The 27190-nt window shown below is 54.3% G+C and overlaps 1 protein-coding gene across 2 annotated transcripts in view; it reads left to right on the top strand.

Annotated features, from left to right (window-relative positions):
- Positions 1 to 25818, top strand: part of IFT43 (intraflagellar transport 43) — a 101183-nt gene extending 75365 nt beyond the window's left edge. For both annotated transcript variants that reach the window (XM_056133634.1, XM_056133635.1), the window contains exons 6-9: positions 24799 to 24871; positions 25025 to 25100; positions 25479 to 25541; positions 25623 to 25818. In XM_056133634.1, the coding sequence (XP_055989609.1) occupies positions 24799 to 24871; positions 25025 to 25100; positions 25479 to 25541; positions 25623 to 25742 (332 nt within the window). In that variant the 3' untranslated portion in view covers positions 25743 to 25818. The remainder of the gene's footprint in view (positions 1 to 24798; positions 24872 to 25024; positions 25101 to 25478; positions 25542 to 25622) is intronic.
- The last annotated feature ends 1372 nt before the right edge of the window (positions 25819 to 27190 follow it).

Raw genomic sequence — 27190 nt, 5'->3', positions numbered from 1 at the left:
CAAGAGTACCTGTGATGTATTCAATATGACAAAAACAGTAACGACAAGTCTCAAAAAAATGGAGACATTACTGGGCTCGCTCAAGCAAATCGATGAACAACGGAGGACAGTGTTTGTTTTGTGAAATTGTCACGCAGAGGACTGAAGCTGGGTTTTGTTTGGTTCCCAGTCCATTCTGAATTGTGCTTCACTTTGGGGGAGTTTTTCTTGTAATGTAAAGCTCTTTTATTGCCATGTGAAGATCTTGTCTCCTCTAACATATAATCTGTATTTGGTAGTTTGTACTTGCTACTCAGTCGAACCATTTTGAAGGTTGTTCTTCAGCCGTAGTAGAGCAAGTCTTGAGTTCACCCTGAGCATCCAGCGCCCCCCACCCACCACAACCACCATGTCTGCTCGGGGCCACACTGTAACTCAGGGTCTTCCCCAGGCCACTTAGCCTTTTTGGCTTCTCCACGAGCACTACTACCGTTTGCCTCACACTCTCCGGGCCATCACTCTCCCATTCTTGTGGCGCCAGGCCTGGCTCTGGTTCTCAGTCCGGATTTCAGGCCTTCTATTGCTGCTCTCCTCCCCTGCCCCCTTAGCCTCCCTGCTTGGGACTTCCATCTCCATCACATGTCATAGTTGGGCGCCCGCATTCCGTGCCTGTGTACGGGAACTAGCACTGTGCAGGGTCCAGTGACTTGGCTGGGCCCCTTCACCCTAGGCGTCACTGCCCCGTGCTTCCTGCTGTCCCCATCTGGGAGCAAAGACACCTCCGGTGTTCTGACTGCCCACAGCAGGAAGACGAGCGGCTGTCTCAGGGCCAGATGCGGAGGGCCGGCGCCTTCGTTCGCCAGCTCTTGTGTGCGGCTGCAAGGTGAAGGAGGAAATTCAAGTTCACGAAAGTCAGACAGTTCCCTGTGCTTTGGCACCTCACAGAATTTGGGCAAGGGTCATTGTAGGACATTTGTGAAGCCCGGCGAGGAGGGGTGGAGGACACAGGGAATGAAGGCTAAAATGCAGATTCCCCGATAGCCACAAATCAGAAGCTGGAGTGGGGGCCCAGGGATTAATTTCAATTAATGTGCGTTAATTTAGCCATGCTCCCTGGGCGGGCATTTTGCACACCGAACGCCAGGATAGAAAGGCAGGGGTCATGAAAAAGAACCCCTCTGCTTCGTCTCTTTCCAGAGGGGTTTCGAGGGAGAAAGGAATTCAGGCATTAGACTTGAGCACGGGCTGAGCCTGCGCTCACCATTCTTCACCACTTCTCTTGGCTTTCCCCAGTATCTCCTCTCGAAGACTCATTTCTTTTTACCAGACATTTCTCCTTGGAACCCGTCAGTGAGCGCCTGTTCACTGACAGACTCCTGATTCCTGGGGCCGGCCTTTCTCCTACCGCATCTGAGTTTCCAGACAGGAGTCTTGGATGTCTTTAGGGCTAAACTGGTGTTCATGGTTGCTCATGAGTGGGGTCGCTGACCACACTTTGAGCCTGCCTGCCCTCCCCAATGTTGTTTCAGCCACCGGTGACATAAATAAATAAATAAACCGCAAGGTGGCTGTCTGCTGGGATGCACAGGGGATTCACAGGGCAGGGCCACCCCGCCATGCAGTATCAGGCTCTTGGGTGGTTAAGGAGCCTGGGTGCAACATAGACTGGCACACATTCAAAACAACAAAAGCAACCAGTGCTGGCATGGATGTGGGAGAAAAGGGACACTCTTTCACTGTTGGTGGGAATGCCCACAAGTTCAGCCTTTCTGGAAAACAATATAGGCAGTTCTTCAAAAACTAGAAATTGAGCTTCCATATGATCCCATAATACCACTTCTCGGAATATATCCCAAGGATCCAAAAAAGCACAGTAGAAATGACATGTGTACCTATATGTTCATTACAGCACTGTTCACAATAGCCAAAATCTGGAAGCAACCCAAGTGCCCTAGAACAAATGACTGGTTAAAGAAGCTTTGGTACATCTGCACAATGGAATACTATGCAGCTGTCAGGAGAGATGAAGTCATAAACTTTGTTTATAAATGAATAGACATGGAGAGTTCATGCTGAGTGAAATGAGTCAGAAAGAGAGGGACAGAGATAGAAGGACTGCACTCATCTGTGGAATATAAAGCAATATAACATGAGGCTGACACCTAAGGATAGTAGATATACGGGCCAGGAAGATTGCTCCATAACTGGAAGCCTGTCTCATGAGCGAAGGGGAGAAGACAGCTGAGATAGAGAAGGGATCACTAAGAAAATGATGGCTTGAGGAACCGGTCGGGATGGGAGACGTGTGCCGAAAGCAGATAAAGGACCAAACATGATGGCCTCTCGGTGTCTGTATTGCAAACCATATTGCCCAGAAGTAGAGAGAGATTATGGGGAAATCATATCTGCCATGGAGGAAGAAGGAGGCTGGGAAAGTGGGGGGTATACCGGGGATATCGGTGGTGGGGAATGTGCACTGGTGGAGGGGTGGGTGTTTGATCATTGTGTGATTGTAACCCAAACATGAAAGCTTGTAACTATCTCACAGTAATTCAATAAAATAAAATAAAATAAAAAAGGAGTCTTGGTGCAGTTTGTAATGCTGCCAGTGAGGCGCTTACTCCAGTCACCATCTTTTGGATTTGGTCAAGCTCACCTTCCCCTCTGGGCCTCGTCGTCCCATGCTGCCTTGGACCAGACTCTGGCGTACTGCTCCTGTCTTTCCCTGTGTGTGGGAAACTGCTGCGTCCCAGGGAGTGACTGTTGAATGTCACAGCGCCCGTGCCTCCTGTGTGTGCCTTCTTACACAGCTGTGTTGGCCGCCGTCACAGCACCCGGTGTTAGACCCGAGTTGTCTTATCTACTCGTGCACTGGAAATTGGGACTTGGGGTTTAGTATACAGGATCCTGGGACTGTCTGAGGAGCTCAGGCTTCCTGACCCACAAGCCAGCAGTCTGCCCTCATCCACAAGTACCCCCCGCTCGTGACTCACTCGTCCCACGTTCCTGCTGTGAAGCTTAGCCTTGTGCCTTTTTTCCCCATTGAATTTTGAAAATACGTTTATGGCAGCCCCTTTGTGGGAGCCACACCCAGCTGTTCCCACAGCTTACCCCTGGTTCTGTGCTCAGGGATCACTCCTGGCGGGGCTTAAGGGAACCATATGTGGTGCCAGGGATCAAATCTGGGTCAGTCTTTTGCAAAGCAAGTGCCCTACCCACTGCACTATCTGACCGCTACTGCATACCTTTTTTAAAAAAAAAATGTAGAAACACTGCTACTTATTCAGCCATTGATTCAGCTGATTGAATTGGGCATAAACTCCACGTTACTTTTTTAAAATTAAAAAACTTTTTTTAATTGAATATTCGTGAGAAAGACCATTACAAAACTGTTCATAATTGGGTTTGTCATACAACAATCCAGCACCCATCCCTCCACCAGTGTATTTTTCCCACCACCAATGTCCCCTGTTTCCCTATCACCATCACCCAACCCCCCACCCCCCAACCCCAGCCTCCCTCAATGGGAGGCACTTTCCTTCTTGCTCTCTCTCTTCTTTTCCTTTTGTGCATTACAGTTTGCAGTACAGGTGCTAAGAGGTCATGGTGTTTGTTCAGGGCATTTGGTATTTTTATCAGGATGTAAGGCTGGAGTAACTTTTCAATTGTTGGCTGATTTGGGGAGTGGATGTGACTGCGGAGGCATCTGGAAGTACAGGGAGGTTGGGGGAGGTAGCCCATGCCCACCCCCGAGAAAGCCTGGAGATTTCAGTCATAAGACCTGCATACCCAGATTTTCAGCAGATTAATCTTAGTGAGGTCTCTCTTGCGACGGTGGAGTCAGGACAGGGGTATGGCGGCAATTTTGAATTATATTGCCTTTTAAAAGCAACTTTATTAAGGTCTGATATGACCCATGTCATCTGTGAATCTGCCATCACCCCCAGTATACAGAGCATTTCTCTTCCACCCTATTCTTGTCCCTGGGTCCAGGCCATCGCTGGCCTGACTTCTGTCACTGTATAGCGGTTTGTATTTCCTAGGACTTCAGACGAATCATGTGTTCATACACTTTTGTGTCTGTTTTCTTTTCACTCATTGTAATGTTTTTTTCCTGTTCCTTAATGTAAAAATGCTGGATGGCTGTTTTGCACACTGACAGCTGACACGCCTGCTGTCATGTCTCAGGACAGAGAGCCCCGTGGGGATAGACACTGTGGCAAAGGTCCTCAGCCTGAGCTCCTCCCGGGGGCTTTCGGATAGAAGGGCAGGCCCGGGTCCAGCCGTGCAATAAGCTCAGACTATTGTGTATACTACAGTTGACCTCCTCTTTACCAACTAACAGACCCTCGAACTGTCCATTATCCCCATTTTCAGTTGAGCCAATTGAGACTCTTCTAATACGGGCCCATGGTCCTGTGCTAAGGGACGGCAGCAGCAGGGTTAGAAGCCTGCTGTGCTCACCTCTGTCCTCGGCATGGTCCAGAACCAAGATCTAATACACACCAAACCCCAGAGTTCTTGCTTGGGGGTTGGGTGCTATAACAACTGGTATTCAGCTCTGTTGGCATGCCCTGGCACAAGAAGGGAAGAGGAGGGAAGGGGAAGGGGGTAGGGGAGGGCTTATGATGTACCCAGCATATGGAGAGGAAACCGAATCCAGTTTCATTAAGGTGGGGAGATGAGAGGTATATATTTTCCGAGAATGCCTCTAATGTCTTCCTCCTTCCTGTAATCTTGGGATGTGAAAGTTGTGATTTGGTCATTTAGTGGTGCCAGGGATTGAACTCAGGGCGCCTCTCACGTGCAAGGCCTGTGCTCTCCCTCTGAGCTGTCATCTCTGGCTCGAGCCTTTATTTTGGCTGTGGAGGTTTGGCGCCTCAATCCCTTTCTTGTTTGAGTGTGCACTTGATTTTCCCTCCTAAGAAGGGGGCCCCCCCCCCCTCTTCCAGCATAAATCTGTTTTCCCTGCAGTTATGCCCGAGTCCTTTGATGGAAAATCAGTTCATCTGTTACACTTCACACTTGACTTAGTCCATTTCACTATATGTGAATGTTTAGAATCCATTATGTAGTAAGAATCATATGTTACATTTTAGCTAGTTTCTAGAATTATCTTTGCTCAGAGAATTACTTGGTTGGTTAGTGAAGGATGGTCCTTCAAACTTAGGATAACCAGGAGGTGGGGAAAAAAACTCGTGGATGGCTGCCCTGAATCATTCGGCAATGACATTAAGCAGATCTTGGGGCACCTGTGGGTCCCCTTCCTGAAATCACATCCGGGTCCTTTGCTGTTATTAGTGCTTTGTCAACACAGAAGGGCCTGCTGGTTCCCTTGTTCCTGGTAAAGGTGGGCGGGTGTCGAGCAGTCCCTAAGGAGATGCATTTTTGGAGAATAGAAAAATGGGTGGTGAGGTCCAGGCACCCCTCCGGGCAAGCAGTCTCTTTTTTTCACCAACCTTGAGATTAAATGTTTTGATTGATTTTTGTCTGTTTGTTTGGGAGTCATACCGGACAGGCACGTAGAAACTACTCCATGTGCAGTGCTCAGGGAACCATGGGGTGCTGGGGATAGAACCCAGCATCCTTCCATGCAGAGCCTGTGCCCAGCCCATGGAGCTCCGTCTCCTGCCCAGGGTTGAGTTTTACTGAGGCGAGCTGGTTGGAGTGCAAACAGGGCCTCCTCCACCCAGATGTTCCGGACTCTGGAACCGGGCTGAGGCAGACGGTCCTGGCCTTCCAGATGCTTCTGACTGAACGCCCTTCCTCCCTGCCTTTCACGGAAGACCCCCCAGGAGCCATGCCTCGTGCGACGTGGTTCTCAGCCCTTGGCCTCCCCAGCTTTGCTCTTCGTGCTGGTTCCCGCGGCTTCCCTGGGGAAGGCGCCCGGAGAGAGTGAAGACGCGCCTCCCACTGATGTCTCCCCCTTGATGTCTCCGGCTTCCCGGGGAAGAGAACAGACACGTCGGAGAAGAAAGCAGTTGTTTGGAGATAGCGTGTTCGGCTGAAGGATGAGGACCCGGGAGTGAGTGACACTTAGAGGTGGTTTGGGGGTCTGCTGGCTAACCAGAATGCACTGCGTGGGGACACCTGCAAGTTCATGGCAGGCTACAAGCTCGGCTGCCTTGAGGGGGGGGAGGAAGGTGACAGGAGCCCGAGTCGACAGGATGAGACCTAGTAGCAGCCCCTGAAGGAGGTGTCACTCATGCCTCAGACTTTTCCTGCTCACATTTCAGCTCAGAAGACTCCACGTTTTCTTCTTCAAATTGACATCTCCAAAACGGGGCAATTTGCAAAACTCACTTTAGACACAGAACTAAATTCATCTGCAAGTTGGACCGGGCCTGTTCAGGAAGTCATTTGCAAGCCCTTTGCAAAACCTTCTGGGACTCTTCTTGGCCCAGAGGAATCACATAGGGGCTTGGGGCGCCTCTCCTGCTGGTGTACGGTCGCAAGTTTGAATCCCTAGTACCCCCCCCACACACACATACACACACACTCTGACAGTTTGGTTCTTAGTGAAGACTGCTACGGCAGGCGGCAGGCGTTGGGCTGTACTGCAGATATGTTTGTATACACACATATACAAAAAAAAGCCCCTACCCAGCGCCACACCCAAGAGAGCTGCTTGCCTTGGGCCAGAGAGACAGGATGGGGCATGGTGCTTGCCTCTATCCCAGCCTTCCTGGTTCGATCCCTACTACCACATTTGGTACTTTAAGCACTGCCAGGGATCACACATGAGTGCAGAGCAGAGATAGCCCCTAAGCACCACCAAGTTCCCCCCTCTTGAAAGAAGAAATAAAAATTAATGGTGTGCTGCAACTAAGAGCAACCCCCAAAGCACACACGTATACACACACACACACACACACACACACACGAGATTGGGCACCTTCAAACACCACAACTAAAAGAGCAAACCTAGGGGCTGGAGCAATAGCACAGCCTTGCACATGTCCGACCCGGGTTTGATTCCCAACATCCCATATGGTCCCCCGAGCACCGCCAGGAGTGATTCCTGAGTGCAAAGCCAGGAGTAACCCCTGAGCATCATCGCTGGGTGTGACCCAAAAAACAAAAACAAAAAAAAAAGAGCAAACCTTGGTAAGCCCGGTCCTGAGTGAATCCACAAACCCCACACCCTGATTATGTGCTCCAGTGAGCACCACAGTGGCAGTGTGGAGGCAGCACAGCTGGGTGTGTTGCCACCCCCCAGTGCCAGGGCAACAGTGGCAGCAGCGGCAGCAGCAGCAGCACAGGGAAGGGCAGGGATTTGAAAACGAGTGGCTTGTGGGACTCTGTTCTGGAAGAACACAGAGCTGTGTTGTGGAGGCAGAGCAGAAAGAGGAAAACCAGTGCGGGGACAGCTAAGGCGTCCGCAGAAGGAGGGTAGAGGTGGCAGCTGGAAGCCAGTGCGCCGGTGGCTTCCATTAGGAAAGGCCATGAGTTGGAGGGGGGGCGTGATCCCTTTGGGCGCAGGGCTCTGCAGGCAGGACAGATGTGCACTGCCTGACTTCTATGGGAATATTTGGATTTGCTTAGGGAGACAAGACTGGGAAAGGCCTTTCAAGGTAAGGCCCAGTCTCAGGAGGGCTCCATACAGAGATGGAGCATGGCGGTCACAGTTAGCAGCAGAGGAGCTGGTTGGAGGCAAGGGGGGCTGAAAGGGAAGGAGGATGGGGTCCCTAGGGGAGAGATGTGGGTACTCTGGCAATAGAATTATGTACATGAGAAACCAGTGTAAACAGCATTGTAAGCCACGGAATCGCAATCAATCACAATGAATTAAAAAAAAATGAAAGAGAGAAGCTGGTTCTACAGAACCTCGGCCCTGATTCTGGTCCATTCTCAACTGCAGATTTTGAGTATCCCATATAGACTGCCTCAGGTGAAAGTGAAGACTGCAAGGCCTCTCCTTTCTAGCTACTTATACTGGGTCTGTGACCCCAGATGGGATGATGTAACTGAATTTGGGGGCTGTGGCCAAATTTTCGGAAAGGTTTCTGAACACATAAGGACCAGAAGTGACTTCCAAAGCGACTTCGTATCGAATGCAGGGTGTTGGAGGCAGCACTTCCCCACGCGTTGCATTTCTTGGGTGAAAAGAAAAAGTTCAAGAAAGCTTTTCTCGAATTTTCTGGTTGAGTGACAGCTAGAGCTTCAGATATGCTTCAGAGACACTGTCCACTGTCACTGTCCATCCGTTGTTCATCGATTTGCTCGAGCGGACACAGTAACATCTTCATTTTGAGACTTGTTACTGTGTTTGGCATATTGAATATTTCACGAGTAGCTTGCCAGGCTTTGCCATGCAGGCAAGATACTCGGTAGCTTGCCGGGCTCTCCAAGAGGGGCAGAGGAATCAAACCTGGCTTGGCCGGACTGGCTGTGCACAAGGCAAACGCCCTACCGCTGTGCTATCGCTCCAGCTTCAGAGACATTGGGACTTATGCTTGATGTGTTGAGGGTGACGGGTGACCAGAGGCCCCAGATCAACTCAGGGTCCCAGCATGGTAGAGGGGCAAGACTGATTTTCCCTGTCTAGATGAGCATCATGCTGGAAAAGCCTGATGTCTGCTCTTGGAATCACACTTCTGGTTGGCCAGGAGACCTTGACCCTTCCACCCAACAAGATGTATAAAGAGAAGGGACATGGAATGCGGAACCAGATTGGCCCCTGTCTGAGCTGAATTCCAAGCGACCTTGGGCGGGTCAACCATTCGCTTATATATTTGCTGAATGCCTGCCTTGTGTGATGCGTGGGGCCAGGCACAAGGGTACTGTAAGGGAACAAGAGTACTTAGTCCTTACCCACATCGAGCTTCCCGTCTAGCTGGGGAAACGGAGACCAGACAAATCATCATATCACTGGAAAAGTGAGAACATGCTGCGGTTGAGGCTTAAGAAAGAGACGCAGAGGGGCTGGACACTGCGGGTAGGGTGTTGGCCTTGCACGCGGCCGACCCGGGTTCGATTCCCAGCATCCCATATGGTCCCCCAAGTACTGCCAGGAGTAATTCCTGAGTGCATGAGCCAGGAGTAACCCCTGTACACCACCGGGTGTGACCCAAAAAGAAAAAAATAAAGAGACGCACAGAGACCTGGTCTGGGCTGGCGAGACAGGAAGGATGTGTTGGGGAAGTGACTTGGAACTTCAGCACAAAGGGCCAAGTCGATGCATGGTCCATCTGTGGGGGCTCGGCAGGGCCAGGGCACTCGTGGAAGACGGCAGCTGCCAAGACCCGTCACCTCTCTAGCCCAAAAAGGCACTTGAAGGTCTAAAATCCAGCTCCCTGAAAGCACAAACTTGGTGCAAAGTGAACAAGGAGAGGAGGCATGTAAGTGGGAGGGAAGCCGTTCTTTCTTTTTAGAAAAGATGGGAACTATTCATATTGAAATAATCTCTAACACACACACACACACACACACACCCTTCGAAAGCACTCATAGATGTGAATTCAGTTTCTAAGTTCTTTTGCTCTTAGAGTTAAATTCAAGTTAGGAGCAAACAAACTAACTTTCCAGCCCTAAAATTTGTCCTTAGAAATGGAAAGTGAGTCAGAGCGATGGTACAGCTCATAGGACACTTGTCTTGCCCGTAGCCGCCCAGGGTGTCAGCCCCAGCATTTCTCACTGTCCCCCAGGCAACATCAGGTGTGACCCCTGAGCACTTACTGCCAGGTACAGCCCGTCCCCTTCTGCCTCCAGCCCCGAGGATGATCTTTCTTGCAGATGACCGTGGTGCTTTGGTGGAGCCTGGGTCTCTGAGTGGAGTGGTGACCTCTCCCCTCCTTGCCACAGGGGCTTCCCTCTTCCCTGCTGAGAGACCCCAGTTCCTTTTTTGAATCCTGGAGTCCAGTTTTGACGGCAGCAAAACAGCTCGAGTCCTGAGGAGTAATGAGTCTTTATAGCCAATCCGAAAGTGCTGAATTCCTCCAGGACTGGCTGAGTGGAGGCACTTGTAGCCTGGGGCAATTGGGAACTTAATTCTTTAAGTGTAGCAATCTGGATGATCTGAGAGCTCAGAGTTTAAGGGTAATTGCTCAATTTTCTATCCACGTCAATAGGGAAAATAGTTAAAAAGTGTCTGAACACAGCCTGGCGCAGGAGAGGTGGAATCAGAGAAACGCTATCTGCTGCCCTGCCGTCTGCCCACCGCTCCTCTCTCCCCGCTCCTGGGCCCCTGCTCCCTGCTTCCCTCGTCTCTTTGGGAAGAGCCTTCTCATTCTGGCAGCCTTCTGCGGGATCCTGTCCTGTCAGCAGCAGACACACTCCATTCTCCGTAGCTCTGTCCTGGAGACAGACAGAGCGCAAGGGACTTGTTTAAGTACAGAGAAATTGGAACCCTCCTATCTCAGATCCTTTCTCTTGCTTAATAAAAATGTTCCCTTATATTGAAACATCTGTGGGTGGTCCCCAGTGCAAACAAACCTAAGGAAGCCTTAGGATCTTGCCTACCTAATGTTTTAGAAATGAGCTTGTGGAGGTGGGGGAGTGATAGATAGTCCAGCAGGTAAAGCACTTGCCTTGTACACCACCAACCGACCCGGGTTTGATCCCCAGCATTCCATACCCCTGAGCACCACCAGGAATGATCCCTGAGTGCAGAACCAAGAGTAAGCCCCCACATCATCCGGGGTGGGAGAGAGAGAGAGAGGGAGAGAGAGAGAGAGAGAGAGAGAGAGAGAGAGAGAGAGAGAGAGAGAGAGAGAGGCTGTGTAGACTTCTTTCTTTATAATGTCGCTTAATTTTAATTTCTTGGGGCTGGGAAGCTAGCCCAAGGTCCTGAGTGCAGCCGGGAGATTCTGGGTTCAATCCCCGGCCTTGCATGATCGCCTCAGCATGAACCAGAGTGAACCCCTGAACAAAGCAAGGTGTAGCCTCAGTCAAAGCGATGCTGGATGTAACCCTCCCCTCTACCCAAACCAATTTGTTCTGCCACGTTCCAGGTGGCGGCAGGCTGGGGCCGTTGGTCTTTCTCAGTCGGTGCCTCCCTGTCTTTGTCTGGGACTCCTTGGTCCAGGGTCTCACTGTAGCTCAGCTTGTTCATGGCAGGGATGGACGCAGCAGGAAGGGGACCAGGGGACTCATTGGCCCGAGCATTAGCTATCGTTTTGTCTGTGTGATTTGTTAAGCTTCATTTGATCCGCTATTAAGAAAATTTAAGAAAACCTGTCTGGGTAGGAAATGGCATGGATGAGCAGTGTTTGCGAGGATTTTAAGAATCTACATGATTGGGGCTGGAGTGATAGCACAGTGGGTAGAGCGTTTGCCTTGCACACAGCCGACCCGGGTTCAACTCCCAGCATCCCATATGGTCCCCTGAGCACCGCCAGGAGTAACTCCTGAGTGCAGAGCCAAGAGTAACCCCTGCGCATCCCCGGGTGTCACCCAAAAAAAAAAAAAAAGATTCTACATGAGTGGACTTCATGCCCAATTCAATCAGCTAATCAGTGGCTGAATAAATAGCAGTACTCCTACATTAAACAGAAAAAAATAATAAAAAAATAAAAACGTTTTAAAGTAAAAAAAAAAATCTACATGACCATGCTACTGGCCTGTAGGGTTGGGGTGGAGCAGCTCTGTAGGGAGATATGAGATGTTCTTTTTCTTTTCTTTTTGGGTCATACCCGGCGAGGCACAGGGGTTCCTCCTGGCTCTGCACTCAGGAATTGCTCCTGGCAGTGCTGGGGGACCATATGGGATGCTGGGAATTGAACCTGGGTCGGCAGCGTGCAAGGCAAATGCCCTACCCACTGTGCTATCACTCCAGCCCCATACAAGTTCTTTCACAGAGAAGGACCTCTGGGGGAGCACACATCCCAGGCTGGTAGTGTTTGCCAGTGACTGTGACATCCTTCTACTGTTCTCATGCTCCCAATGAACCACTACTGACTGTTGAGCTACGAAGCTCTGGGCAGTAGCACACCGGTGTCTCTCCTGCCCCTCATATGGGCCAGGGATGCAAAATGGCCGAGAGCATGATTCTCGGGAAGAGGTGAGCCTGGAGAATTTCCTTTGTTCTTAATACAGGTGTGCGACTGAATTTCTAATCATGTTTTTGTTGCACGACCTGCAGGCAGAATTCTTGAACACTCAGATTCTGCCATGGCGGGATGAGGGGCCCCGTGTGCCACCCAGGTGGGGCTTGTCATCTCTTGGTACCCACTGCCCTACCCTTTTGCTGGCGAGGCAGAGCCGCACATCCTCACTCTTGGCTCAGGTTTGCCCTCGGCCTGGGCTCTCACGTGGTCTGGACCTGCAGAACAGTCAGGAGGCAGCTGGAAAAGCTGAGGAGTTGGTTAGGACTTGAAGTCAAACCTTTTTTTTTTTTTTTTTTTTTTTTTGCTTTTTGGGTCACACCTGGTGATGCACAGGGGTTACTCCTGGCTTTGCACTCAGGAATCAGTCCTGGTGGTGCTCAGGGGACCATGTGGGATTCTGGGAATTGAACCCTGGTCAACCGCGTGCTGTGCTATTGCTCCAGCCCTAAGGTCAAACCCTTTTTTATTTCTTTTTTATTTTATTTTATTTTATTTTAGTATACTTTTAACAACAAAGTCTCCAATGGAGACGTTACTGGGCCCACTCGAGCAAATTGACGAACAACGGGAGGGCCTTTACTTACTTACTTATTTACATTTTTAAAAAAATTTTCATTAGTGAAACACCATGAGGTACAGTTGTAGACTTACAAATGTTTGTGCTTGGTTTTCAGTTATACAATGATTGAGTACCCATCTCTCCACCAAGTGCCCATTCTCCTGGGACAAAAGTCAAACCCTTTTGTCTCGTGCCTTCTTTTCCATCAGACCCTGCCGAGGTTACTGTCAGATAATGAGTGCTTGGGCCTGCCTGCGCCCTCCAGGGAGGGATACTGTTCTGGGGTGAGAGGAGGGACTTTGGCCCGGCTGGTGCAGGTCAAGCAGGGCGGTTGCTAAGCACCGAGAGTCCACAGGGCCTCCCCCCCCCCCACCCCCCCGGCCAAGCCACAGTGTTCAGCTGGTTGGTTGGACTGAATGCATCGATGACCTCCAGGAATTTCATGGTTATTAGCATATAACACCCTGGTACATAGAGGAAGAGCTGACAGCCCAGGAATCCCAGGCACTCGAAAGAATGCAGGGGATGTAAAAGCTCAGCAATTGGGGTGGAGGGGGGTGGTCGTGGCTTGAGTGCTGAGGTCATAGTGGGGCGATGTATGAGATGGGTTTACTGCATTATAGAAAAGGGAGTTTAGGGGCCGGAGCGATAGCACAGCAGGGAGGGTGTTTGCCTTGCGTGCAACCCACCCAGGTTCGATCCCCAGCATCCCATTTGGTTCTCCAAGCTCGCCAGAAGTAATTACTGAGTGCAGAGCCAGGAGTAACCCCTGAGCATCGCAGGATGCAGCCCAAAAACAGAAAAGGGAGGTGGGAGAGAGAGAAAGAGAGACAGAGAAAGAGAGAGAGAGAGAGAAATTAAAAATAAATAAAAAGAAAAGGGAGTTTTGCGACAGGATTCCCAAGGAAAGACTTGCTGTGGCTAGGGCAACTAAAATCCTTAGGTCGGCAAATGTGACAGGGATGGTTCTTTCTTTTTTTTCTTTCTGTTTTTTTTTTTTCCCATCTGTGCTGGAAGCCTCTTGTCTGTGGACACTTTCTGAATAAAGATCTCTCAGAGAGAACCTCATCTGGCAATAGGAAACGAGAGTTGACAAGCAATTGTGTGAGGTCGGCGAGTTGGAGGTCCCTCTGGGATTTGGGGCTGCCCACCAGCGCGCCCCTGTGGATAGGCGTCCGGCCTGGCCTAGCGCCTCCCTGCTCAGCAGTGAAAGTCACGTCCCAACAACAGCTGAAGGGGAACTTCAGCAAGCCTGGACTTTGGAGGCCTCCGGGCCTGTCTCCTGGACTCTCCAGAGTGGGTTTGCCAGGCTGTGGGCCCCACGAGCAGAGAGACCACAGAGAACTTACCTGGGACTGGCTGGCAGCTTCCTGAATGCTGGCAGTGAAGCACTTGGGACTCGGTCCACGAGGCCCTTTCTGGGAAACTTGACATGTACCCACCCAGAGAAGGCATCCAAGATGGGGTGAAGAGATACTTGGGGGGAGGGGCTGGAGCGGTAGCACAGTGGGTAGGGCTGCCTTGCAGGCAGCCGACTTGGGTTCGATTCCCAGCATCCCATATGGTCCCCCGAGCACCACAGGAGTGATTCCTGAGTGCAAAGCCAGGAGTAACCCCTGTGCACTGCCAGATGTGACCCCAAAAAGAGAGATATTTGGAACACCTTGACTTCTACAAACGTAGTGGAGTCTGGTTTGACTGTATTCTGAGTGCCACCCCCCTTCCAAAGCGGAATGTTGGAGGAAGCTGAGTTCAGCCTGTGGCCACCTGTCATTGATGCGCCCCTGTCCTGCCTGACCCGGGCCAGCTGAAAAGCACAACCCAGAGTCTTGGCCAGCGCTTCTGCTCCATGGGCAGAGCTGGCACGGAATGCCTAGGGGCCCCTGCCATGTCCTGGGATGTCTAGGTCACCCCAGACTTGGCCAGCTTCGCCGTGCCAACCTCCGCCTGGCACACAGTTGGAGGGACCCCGCCGGGCACCTGCTTGGTCCACATCATCAGCGTCCCGATGGTCCCTACCCGAAGAGGCAGCCCCGGGAGTCTGGGAAAGAGGATTCTTGGGCTCTGCTTGCACATGTGCCAGCCAGGTAGCAGCCAGGTGAGCTTTCCCCCGAGACCGTGCGTTCTGTCATGCTCTGCTCTGTGGCTGAACGTGACGAACACTGAGCCACCCCACACGAAGTGGCAGCAGAAGCCAGAGAGAGCTGGGTCTGCCTGAACTCAGAGTCACTCCAGCTCCTGGGTTCTGTCGCGGGCACTGCTCCAGGTCACAGGGGTGGGTCCGTTGTGTGGGAGCGGGGGCGGGGGGGCAGGGACCCTGTGCCGGCCCTTTTTTGAGGGGAACCACTGCGTTTTGCTCCTGATCTGACCAGGAGAGACTCGGAGGCTCGGATGGCTCAGAAGATGGGGACCGAGCCAAGGACTCTACACTTAAGAATCATTCCTGGCGCTGCTCGGGGGACCCTGTGGGAGGCCGGGCGTCGAACCCGGGTCGGCCGCGTGCAGGGCAAGTGCCTTACCTGCTGTGCTATCTCGCTCCGGCTCTGGGACTGAGGCAGGGAGAGAGAGAATATTCTCTGCAGTTTGGGAGGTGGCCGGGGGGACGGGGAGGGACACTTGCTCTCAGCTGACCACAGCAGGTCCTCACCTGGGAGGAGCTCCAAGGCTGGCTGTGCCCCAGGGCTGGGGAGAGAGAGGGAAAGGGAGAGGCATAGACACCTCTAGCACGGGCTGGCCACGGCACTGCGACCCCTGTCTCGGGCTTCCAAAGGAGCCATGCGGCCAAGGCAGACCAGGTACAGCAAGGTCCTGGGCAAGAACACGCAGGGCCAGGCCGTCGCCCTGCCCAGGCCGCTCCTCGCACGCAGCCTCCCTGACGCTCCTCCGTGTGTGGGCGCAGGAGGACACACGCCGAGAATGCGAGTCCTGAGTCCATAAGCGCGGACTAGGTTTACCTAAAAGACCCTTTCAGAGAAAGCTCTTGAAGGATGATTACAGAATTGAGACACCATCATTTAAAAGTGCCCGAGGCGGGCGCCTTTGAAAATTGCTGCGGCAAGGGGACCGAGCGAGCGCCACGCAGCCCTTGATTGTGGCGCCGTTCCCTCAGGACCCCGCGCCCCCCTCCCCCCCCCACCCCCAGTTTCTCATCTGATAGGAGGGCGAGAGCAGGAAGGCTCCTCATCTATCTTAGGAAAAGCCGATGCCGAGTGGCGGTGATCAAAACCGGCTGGCTGTCGCCGGCAGTGGCCGTGGCGCGTGGACGGACGACGGGGCTGCTCAGAAGTGGGCTGGGATGGAGGGGGGAGGGGCGAGGGGGTGGTATGGGGGTGGCACCGATCAAAGTTGCTTTTTTTTTTAATAAATATATATAAAGAAAGAATACAACACCGAAGGATTTAGAATAAAAGCCGTGGAGTTTGTCTGGTTTTGTTCGGTGTAACGCAGGGAGAATGAAATGGAATCGGATGAGCCCGTTTCCGCGTGGCTATGCAGGCGGCCCCCAGAGGCTGGCCCTCCCGCTGAGGCCTCCTCTGTCCCCCAATGCCTGCTCCTTCCCTCCGCTTCCTGCCTCCAACTTTTAAAGCCCTTCCTCTCCCCTGGCCCTTAATATGTCTGGACAGTTCCTGGGCCTGGGATGGCCCCAGGGCTGAGAGAGAAAACAGGTCCCAGCCCTCTTCCTCCTGCCCGCTCGCTTGCTTGCTCATCCTGCCTTCTCGCTCTTTGCACCCTGCTGGTCTGCAAGGCCCCTCCCTTCCGGGTCCTGGGGACCCCAGCTTCCAGGGCGCCTGGGCCTTTCCCCAGTGGAAAAGCATTACCGGCCCCCTCGGTCTCTCAGGACTGCTGTGTCGGGAACTCACACCTGACACTGGTTCTGGCTCAGCACTGGGTGGGCCTGGTGGGGAGATGGGGCGGGGGGCGGGGCACAGGGATGGTTTGGTTCTGGGGTAGAAGAGTCACGAGGCAAGGCTCACCCACCCCAGCCCCTTCCTCCTCCACCGCTAACCTGGGGGCAGCACCTCGAGGTGTCACACCCTGGCCATGGCAGAAACCTGGGCAGGTCCAAACCACTGTCTGCAGAAAGGGCCGCAGCCCGGGGCGGGGGCCCCAGGGTGGGGGGAACCCCTGCTCCGGCTGTTCTAAGGCCGGCCACCTCTCTCCCCAGGCACAGGGGGAGGAGGGAGGGTTTGGCAGGACAAGGGGCGATTCATCTGTGTCTGTCTGTCTGTCAGTCTATCCGTCCTGTCTGTCTGTCCTGTCTCCCCTCCCCGGGGCTCCTGCCTTGTGTGCGGTTCCCCCGCAAACATGGGCCGTGAGCTTCGGAGCCAGTGTCCCACTCGGCTTTTCTCCAGTGGCTGCAGCTGACGAGTGGTGGTGACCCGCCTGGCTGCAGCCGTGAATCCACGACAGGGCCGGGGTCCTGCGGAACTGGGCCCAGCCCACAGCGGTGGGGGGGGGGGGACTCCTCTGAGACCAGCTCTACCCCCCCCCTTGTTCCTTCGAGTGTTTGAAGCCTGTTGCCTCCTGCTTCCCCCTTTTCTTCTCCCCTTTTTAAAAAAAAAAAATCTCCATTTTTTCACTTAGAAAAAAATTATTTATACGATTGAGATCCACTAATTAAAGCCATTTTCTGGTATTTGGTTACTGGAGCGTTTGATGTGTCTCTGACAAGACCATGAAATGCACGGGCTGTCCACAGGGACGGAATTTGCTGAACACGGCTCTTTGTAAATGAGGGGACACAGAGTCGCAGCAGCTCATGAATATGAAACGGCCATGATGCCACCTCAGTGGACTTGGGAACACAGATGAATCCTGTCATGTGCTAAATGAGACCAATTTCTTTCACTTAACTTCATCTTCAATCAGACCTTCTTCCATTTGCCTGCTTAAAATTCCCCCTACGTGATGCAGAAGGTAACAGCATTCAGTAAAACAAAGTTTTGTAGCTGCAGAGAAAAATTATAATGATCTCCGGTTTTGAGTCGTCGTCGCGGCTTACAACAAACACGGGCGCCGTGGCCTCGGGAGCCCCGCCAGGGTCTGTGCCCTGGGACGCTGGCCCTGGGACCACCAGGGCGTGGACGGGACTACTGCGCGGGGATATGCCCCGTGGCCGGGGCCCCTTTCCTGGGAACTGCCTCTTCTTGCACTTGGCTCCAACAGGCTGACGTGTGCCCTCAGCTCAGCGCGGATGCTCTGCTGAGGCTGGAACGTGTGTGTGCACGCTCGGGGGCCTTCACCCGGGCTGCGGGGGGCAGCGAGTGGCTGGCTGTGGAGCACCGTGAGGACCGCCACCTGCATCACCTGTTAGTTGTCAAAGTTGAGAAAGTGCCGGGGTACAGAAGAAACTTGGTAGAAGGTGTCTCCAGCGATCCCCCCCACACCCCGGAGACAGCCGGCAAATACCGTGCAGAAACCCCCAACCCAGAAACTCGGCCATGAGCAGAACTTGAAGGGGACCCGAGCACGGCCGCCCCCAATGGAAACCCCTTCCCCCTGGGCGGGGGGGTAGCAGCCCAACTGGGGCGCGTCCCCCACTCAGGTCACACTTCAGGGCAGAACCTGTGGACTCACCCAGGGTGGGCACTGGGGGTGATCCCGTCACAGTCTGAGAAACCCCTTCCCGCCCCCGTGGAGCAGAACTGCCTCCTGGGCCGAGGAGCACAACCGTGTGGAGTCCCTGCCACATGGGGAGGCTTCCTGCTGTCAGTCGCAGGGCTGCAAAGGGCTGCGAAGGGCCCCTTGGGGACCTGGCTGGGTCGTTAGCATGTTCCCGCGCTCCTGTGCTGGTAATATCCGTGATGAATGCGTCCCAGGGCAGACGGCAGCCTTTCCCCTCTCACGTCTTTGAAGCCGATTCTCATTGGCCCTGCTCATTTTTCCATGAGTCTCTGTTTACCTATGTTTTTTTATTCTATTTTATTTTATTTTGCTTTTTGGGTCACACCCAGCAATGCACAGCGGTTACTCCTGGCTCTGGACTCAGGAATTACTCCTGGCAGTGCTGGGGAACCATATGGGATGCTGGGAATCGAACCCGTTTGCAAGGCAAATGTCCTACCCGCTGTGCTATCACTGCAGCCCTGCTATGGGTTTTATTTATTTTTTTGTTATCTTTTTCTAAGCTGTATGTCTTTTATTTATTACATGCATCTCTATATATTCTTTATTTGGAGTTTTTTTTTTTAATGTGGCAGCACTGTCCTCCTGTTGTTCATCGATTTAACTCGAGCGGGCCCAGTAACATCTCCATTTTGAGACTTGTTGTTACTGTGTTTGGCATACAAAGCCATTCATGATTGGATTTCAGTCATGCAGTATTCCGACACCCATCCCTCCGCCAGTGTACATTTCCCAGCACCAGTATCCCCAGGTTCCCTCCCATCACACCCCACTCCTTACCCCCTGCTTGCCTCTATGGCAGGTGCTTTTCTTCTTCTTTCTTCTTTTTTCTTCTTCCTTCTTCTCCTCTTCCTTCTCCTCCCCCCCCCCACCCCTTTTGGGCACTGTGGTTTGCAATATTGATACTGAAAGGTTATCAAGAATATCCCTTACCTACTTTTAACCCTCAGATCTTGTCCAGCATGATCATTCCCAGCTATTACTGTCATACTGGTCTCTTCTCTATCTTACCTACCCTCTGCCCTGAACACACCTGTGGTTAGTTTCAACCATTGACCAGTCCTCCTAACCCCAGGGGTCTTGTTGATTTCAAATGCCAACCCTCTTACTGCTGGGGGTCACCTGCACGTGCGCTTGTTGGCTCTGTGTGACGGGAAACTTGTGTCCCAGGGTGGTGATGCGTTTCCCATCCTGAGGTCTCTGGGGTGCGTCTGTCTGCACCTCTGCTGCTGTGGGAGGGGATGGGCTTCCTCCAGGGCCAAGGGGAGGGGAGACAAGGGGACACACTCGGCAGCTCAGGGTCTGGGCCAACCAGCTCAGACGGGGTCTCTCTGCCCCCCTGCACCCTTCTGGGTGTGCCACCCTCTCCCGGCAGGCCCTGGCTGCTCTTCAATCTGGGGTTCACCAAACCCAAGGAGCAGCTCGGGGTCACTTCTGTGGTTTCCTGTGAATTGAATTCTCCTTTGGACACGAGACACTTGGGCTCTGAGTGGGGACAAGACAGGGCATTTGGCGCAGCCGAGTGCATGACGTGGCGGGGTGGAGGGGTGGGATTGGGGTGTTGGTGTATCGCGAGGCCCTTTCCAATCCCATCGGAGGGGCGGCTTCCGATCCAGTTGGCCTTCAGTGTTCTGGCGCTTGAACTGGCAGTGGTGACAGAGATCAGGCCTCCCCCTCAGCTCCTTTCTCCCCACTCCACTTTCTCCGAGGTGCTGGGGGCCCCTGGGTCCCGCACTGAGTCTGTGGAAAGACAGTTCTGCTGTATTCCAGGTCAGTTCAGGGATCGGGAGGGCCGGACACGTCCCCTGCAGCCCTCAGTCAGTTTGTTGTTGCTGCTGCTGTGGTGTTGGCTCCTGGGTCATACCTGGTGATGCTCAGGGACTGTTCCTGACTCTGCACTCAGGAGAACTCTGAGTCAGGCTTAGCTGCATGTAAGGCAGGCACCCACTCCCTTATGCACTCCCCAGCCCTGATATGGCTCCCCCCCGGCTTTTGCCACGTTGCCCTGCTTCCTCCGTCTTGGTCTCGCTGGGCTGTGGGTGCCGCCCACTTCATATTTCCCAGCGGGTGGGTGCAGGTCCACCCCCACCCAGGCCAACCTCCTCTCTCCTGCCCCAGTGGATCCCCTCTCGACTGCACCCGCCACGCCAGCCTCTCCCGCCTTCAGGCTCACCAGCTGCGCTGCCCGGAGCCTTGGCATGCGCTAGCCCTGCCTGGCTGGGTCTCCCTCATTCCCCCACTCCAGCTGCTCCAGCTCCCGGCCCAGACCACCCCCAAGAGTCTCAGTGGCCTTCGCTCTGCCTGGGATTCGTTGCATCGGAGAGCGTCCACTCAGTGAAATGCCAGAAGGTCACGAAAAAGACCGAGTGAGCTTTAGCTGTGTGTTTAAAGGAGAGAGAGCAGTCTATTGTAGGACAGCAGAAAAGGGTTTTTTTTGTTTGTTTTTTTGTTTTTTTGTTTTTTTTGAAAGGGACATATATATGTGATGGGCTCATCCAAACCACAGGAAATACAAGGATTGTATATAAATCACACAAGAATTGTGTGGCAATTGTGTGGCTGGTGGCAGTTACCTACGAGGGTAAGGGAAGAACCTAAGGAAGGAAAGTTTTCATCCGAGACGCTGTACTTGGTGGAGGGTACACCGGGTTGGAGCCCAGCGTACAGACAGGCGAGAGCTCGGCATTCCCACTGAGCTGTGTGTTCCGGCCCTGTTTTGTTTGTTTTGGGGACACACCTGGTGGGACTCAGGGATCACTCCTGGCAGGGCATTGGGGGCGCGTGCAAAGCTAGTGCCCTACCTGCTGCGCTTTCTCTCCTGCCTTCCCGCCCTGCTTTATTCGTCTTGCACATGAATTTGTTCGCTGAGTGGCCTTTAGTTCACAGGCACGGCCTGGGTGGTGCACCCACACGAGGGCCAGGTGTGTGTCATTGCCTGCTGTCCGGCACTGCCACACCTAGTGCGGTTCATAAGGTTCCTCGAATGAGCAAACAAGTGAAAGAATGAGTGCGAATGGCCCTTCATAGGGGAGCTGACCCGGGTCCCCTCTGTGCGGGTGGGTGGGGCGCTGTGGGCAGAGGGGTAGGGGCAGCCCATCGGGTGCCAGGGCTCAGAGGCAGGGCAAGGACTGCCTGTTTGATTGTGAAATGCTCAGCCGTGGAATGACTTAAGAAAAGTGATAGCATATTTCTGGCATGAGAATTTTATCAAGTCTGGTTGTGTGTAAGACATAATAACTGTGTGGGGTGGGGACCATGGCCCTCGTTTTATAGATGGAGAAACTGAGGCCCAGAAAGGCTAGAGCCACACAACCAACCAGGATTTGAAGGGACCATCCAAACCTTAGGCTCCAACCCACCAGACAGATCAGGAACGCACTCTCACGACGTACACACACACACACACACACACACACACACACACACACACATACACACACACACACATGCCACCTCCTCCCTAGTTCTTACCTGAAACCTGGTTAGGTTAGTGTCATTTCTAGCAGTTGGAAGGAAACAGATAACCTGATGATGGACTTTCTAGGAGTGATGCCAGAGTGGACTCGGTCTTCCTGTGTGGTCACCTGGGGCAGTGTGACTCCCCTGAGGCCCCGTGACCAGACTCGAAGGTCCAGTAGCCGTTGCTAATGGGGAGTGGCTGTCACCTGTGGACTAGAGAGAATGGTCTGTATTAGTGCATCTTCATTTCTAGGCTGCTTCGTGGAGAGAGAGAGAGAGTGAGAGAGAGAGAGAGAGAGAGAGAGAGAGAGTGTTTTACAGTTGGAGTCCCCCGCCCCGGTGGGGGGATGGATGCAGGGGAGGAAGGCAAGAGAGAGAGAATAAAAATGCTCCGAGCACCTCTTTCCTGTACACATAAATAAGCAAGCTCTTGTCTGTCGTTTGTAAATCAGAAACCGGAGAATCGTGAAGTTCTTTGAAGTTGGCCCAAAATCTGCTTCCTGGCCACCTGTTCCCCTGGGGCCAGGACTTGGACAGCCCGACCACGGGCGATGGCTCAAGCTGTCACAGTTCCGGAATGTTCCAGCTTGCCTTGGCCTGGCTGTCATCGCTGGCTCCAGCCCACGCAGGCAGGCGGTGCTCCGGGTTCTGCCGGGCGCCAGGCTTCCAATTAGAGAGAAATCCCACTGAGTGGCCAGCCCCAGCAGCGCCCTTGCCAAGGCCCGAGCTGACCTCTGCTCCCTCACAGATGGGCCAGCCCCACGCTCCCCTGCGCGCGTTGGCAGCAGGGCGGGGGCGCCGGGAGCCCGCAGGGAGGCCGAGTGGACCGTGGGCGGCAGCGTCGCCTCCTCAGCGCGTGCGGGGAAGCCGGGCAGAGCTGACAGGACCCAAATGCCAGCGTGGCGGAGGGAAACGGGGACTCGGGGACGCGACCCTGTCCTGAGGCCCGGGCTCAGCGGGCAGTGTCTCCTGACCAGCTCCTGAATATTCATTTCATGCTGGACTCCAGCCCGGCCCGGGCCCGGAGCAGCTCCGCGGCTCCCTCCAAAACTGTCAGAGTGCTGACGGCCCGTGGCACCGCCAGCCCCGTCCCCGGCCCGCGGGTCCCGGCGGCCGGCTCGGGCCTGTCTGTCAGCCGCCCTCACCGCGGTCTGTGCGGCAGAGCAAGAGTGAGCAAAACCTTCAGCTTTCGTGAGCGCCTCCTCAAACTCTGGCAAGACAGACGGACACAAGGTCTGCACGGCTCCTTCCTCAGCCGAGGTCTTGCTGGGCGGGAGCAATCACTTGGGGGCGGCCTATGTGTCTTCTTGATTTCCTGCATCCAGCAAATCTTTCTCTTTGGAACCCCTTTTCACATCCACTCCCACCCCTTATTATCTTTGCTCTCCTCTGCCTGTCTTGTTCGCTCTGTGTGAGGTGTTCTGTGTCTGCCTCTCCCTCGCACGCCTTTTCCCCTCTCTCCTTCCAGGCCCAGAATCTTTAAGCACGCAGTTGGAAGCGTGATAAAGCCCGTGGTTTGGCGCTGACCTTTGTATACTTGGGCTTAGTGTGGCCAGAACCTTTGCAATGTCTGACGAATGGCTGGAGAGTGCCAGGGCCTTAGAATGATTCTGTGCCTCTTAGAAACATCATTGAGAGCTGAGAGAGAGAGAGAGAGAGAGAGAAAGAGAGAGAGAGAGAGAGAGAGAGAGAGAGAGCTCAGGGTTGGAGCAATGTCTCGCATGCAGGGGCCCCAGGCTCTCTCCGGCACCACCATGTGACCCCTGGCCTAGCCTCTGAGCACTGCTGTCCAATTCGGTCCTCAGAAGCAGATCCCAAGCAGATTCCAATCCTCCCTGGGATTTCTCCTGGTGTTTGCAGCTGTCTGGGGATTCCAGCACCGTCTTGCCTCTTGACCATTTTCCCTGCTCTGTCTCCCCTCTGGCTCTGCCTGGTTAGGGCAAACAAAACCCTCCAGCATTTCCATGTCCACGACACTCACCTGGACCAGGAAAGGCTGCTTGAAGACGTGCCGTGTCCCCGGGAGGAGACGGCCCCCTTGGCTGCTCTGATGCAATGGTGGTGATTGAGTCCCTAGCCCTGCTTCTCCCTTTCCATGACTCTGTTAGACAGTGAGACTTGGACTCTGTCTGCTGGGAGGTCCTCGTGTCTGTCCCATGTGGAGCGTTCAGAGGAGGGAAAAGGTCTCCATAAGACAGCAACACGAGTGTTGTCTTTAGAACCGCCGTGTCTGCCATAGCAGACCTGGCCAGTGGAGCCCCGCCTCCCCGGCCCCATAAACTGTGATGAAGCCAGGTCAGATCACTGGGGGCAGAGGGGCGAGGAAGTGGGGGAGGGGTGACTAAAGTGTTTCCTTGCCAGCATGAGGCCCCCAGTTTGATCCCTGCACCTCCCACATTCTCAGCAGTGTGCAGTTTCCAGCATACAACCCACTGTATGAGCCCTGCAGCCTGCAGAGCCCCGAGCACAGGCATGCATGCACACAGACACACAGACACACACTCACGACCATACATGTGCAGTGCCATGCCAGGTGTGCACACACATGCACAAACAACCACCCATGTGCAATGCCACAGCCAGACATGTACAAAAACATACACACACCCCACGTGTGCCACACCATGGCCAGGTGTGTACACACACACACGCACACACGCACACATACACATAGCCACACGAGTGCAGCCACAGCCAGGCGTGCATGTTCCCATGTTACCCAGGGGGACAGGCAGAGCATCCCTCAGGTGCAGGCTCTGCACCACCACCAGCGCCGTGGCCCGTGTCGAGACTTCGACGAGCCCGGGCATGGATGGGCCTGGGTGATGCGCAGGTGACTCTCGGGGCAGCCACCCCCAGGCACCTGATCAGCCGGCTCTGGTCCCACCCCAGGCCCTTGTGTCATTGCTGCTGCCTTACTACCGTCCACCCCCCAGTGCTGTCTGGGGCTCCCATTTCTCCCTGCGGTCCATGTGTCCCAGCCCCACTCCGCAGGCTCCAGGACTCAGGGTGGCTGAGGTTGTGCCGTGCCCCAGCCGAAGCCTGAGTGTCCACATGCTGCCCATCCCATGGAGGCACTGGACGGCCCCACGGGCGCTGATGCAGGTGGGCGTCCACCTCTCATTGCAGACATCCCCGTCATTCCGGATCTGGAGGAGATACAGGAGGAAGACTTTGTTTTGCAGGTGGCGGCCCCGCCCAGGTACGCTGGATCGGGGACGAGGTGGGTGGGAGGAGAGACTGCGCCCTTGGGTGCTGCTGGCCACGGGAACCTGATTCTTAGACATCTCCTCACCCAACCCCCACCCCCGCCCTCCCAGCCTGCTTCCCTCCTCACAGTCTCTCTTTCCTGCAGTGTCCAGGCAAACCGGGTCATGACTTTCCGTGACCTGGACAACGACCTCACCAAGTATGCTGCCTTCCAGACCCTGGTGAGCAGTGGGGCCAGCCTCGAGGGGGCCATGCGGATACCCCCCCTGCACCCCCCGGCAGAACTCCCTGCTTGCTGCTTCTGTGCATGGCCAGGGTGGGGGCAGGTTACCGGGCGTCCCCCCCTCAGACACTCCCGTCTCCTTGACCCCAAAGTCCAGCGCTTCCCCATGGCCGCCCCCCTCACTGCCTCATTGCCCCCTGCTGGGGGCCTGTGACCCCTGCCTCACTTTCCAGGTGCCCTGCAGCCCCCATCACCTGGTCACCCTTTCTCAGGCCTCCCTGCGGGCACCCCGAGGCTCCCTTGCTCTGCTCGGGTGCGGGTCGGGCAGTTCCCACAGGTCTCCGGAGGCTCAGCCTGTTTGCTTCTGCCTTCACAGGACGACGAGATCGATCTGAAGCTCCTCACCAGGGTCCTGGCACCAGAGCACGAAGTCCGGGAGGTAGGTGGCCACCGGGCGGGACTGCGGGCAGAAGCGGAGGGAGGGGGTTGGCCGGGGGTCCCGCCTGACGCCCTCTCTCAGGACGACGTGAGCTGGGACTGGGAGCGGCTGTATACAGAGGTGTCGTCCGAGCTCATCTCCGAGTGGGACCAGCTGCATGTGGAGAGGGAGGAGCCCGTGGGGCCCCCCACGCACGCCTGACGCCCAGCTGGGGGCCAGCAAAGCCGCCGAGAGAGAGTTTTCACGGGGACGGAGTGTTTTGTAATAAAAGTCTATTTTCCACCAACCACAGTGGCTCTTCCTGTTGTCCTTGGTGGCTATTCCCGGACTCCTCCCGTTGCTTCCCGGCGCCCTCTTGGAGAGATGCCCCTCGTCCCTGTTGCCGACTGGGCACCCCACCCACCCCACTGTGTCGAAGAGTCTGCCCCCTGCTGTTTGTGGGCAGGGGTAGGGGTGGGCCCTGCAGGGCCCGCATGGTGGGTGGCCTGGTGGGGCGTGAAGATGCTGCCTCCTTCCTGCCCTCAGGCTGTAGTGGCGACTCTGGGTTTGTGGGCTCTTCTTCCCAGCCCCCCACCATCACCCCTAGAGTCCCCCTCCTCCAGCAAATGGTTGAGATTCACTTCCCTTCCTTGCCACTGTTTTTTTTGGGGGGGGGGGGCGGAGCACGCGGCTGTCACACCCAGTACCACTCAAGGGTCCGGGCTGAGCCTAGCAAGCTACACAAGGCAGCGCCTTCCCTGTTTCCTCATTCCCGACTCCCTGCTTCTACCTAACACGCGCTCAGCTCAGCACCCGCAGGCGCACACACGTGAGAACTCGCAGCTTCCTCCTCAGCACCGCCCCGCTAAGGAGGAGCGGCAGCCGTGACTCCACTTCCCAGGGAGCTCTCTCCCGCACGGCCACCTGAGGCGATCTCAAGGCCAGGTGCCAGCGGGGAGGTTCCCTCCTTCCCGAGATGCCGCCGCTGTGTCAGATTCTGTTCTGTGGAGATGGAGCAGGGCCAGTGGCCCCTACCCGCCAAACACTCCTTCCCGAGGGGGCAGCACAGAGCAAACGGGCCCCATGCCAGGCGGTAAGCTGCCACGGAGAAAAAGCGAAAAAGCGGATATGGGGACAGGATGTGGTCATGTGACATTGTGGAGGGGTGGGCTAGGGAGTTCTCAGAGAAAGTCGCCCTTTTTTTGCTTTTAATTAGAATATATATATTTATATTTCATGGTCACGGTCCTCCCGTTGTTCATCGATTTGCTCGAGCGGGCCCAATAACGTCTCCATTGTGACAATTGTTACTGTGTTTGGCATATCGAATATATCATGGGAAGCTTGCCAGGCTCTGCCGTGCAGGGGAGATACTTTCGGTAGCTTGCCGGGCTCTCCGAGAGGGGCGGAGGAATCGAACTCGGGTCAGCCATGTTGGCTGCATGCAAGGCAAACACCCTACCGCTGTGTTATCGCTCCAGCCTATATATATATATATATATATATATATATATATATATATATATATATTAGAGAGAGAGATAAGATATATATATCTTAACCAAAGCCAATGTTTTATTTATTTACTTATTTTTTTTGTTTTCATGTTTGAAATGATGATCAATGATCAAACACCCACCCCCTCCACCAGTGCACGTTTTCCACCACCA

This window comes from Sorex fumeus, unplaced genomic scaffold (assembly GCF_029834395.1).
Source record: "Sorex fumeus unplaced genomic scaffold, SorFum_2.1 ptg000098l, whole genome shotgun sequence".
NCBI classification, from domain to species: Eukaryota; Metazoa; Chordata; class Mammalia; order Eulipotyphla; family Soricidae; genus Sorex; species Sorex fumeus.
This window is presented reverse-complemented; position numbering and strand designations above follow the sequence as displayed.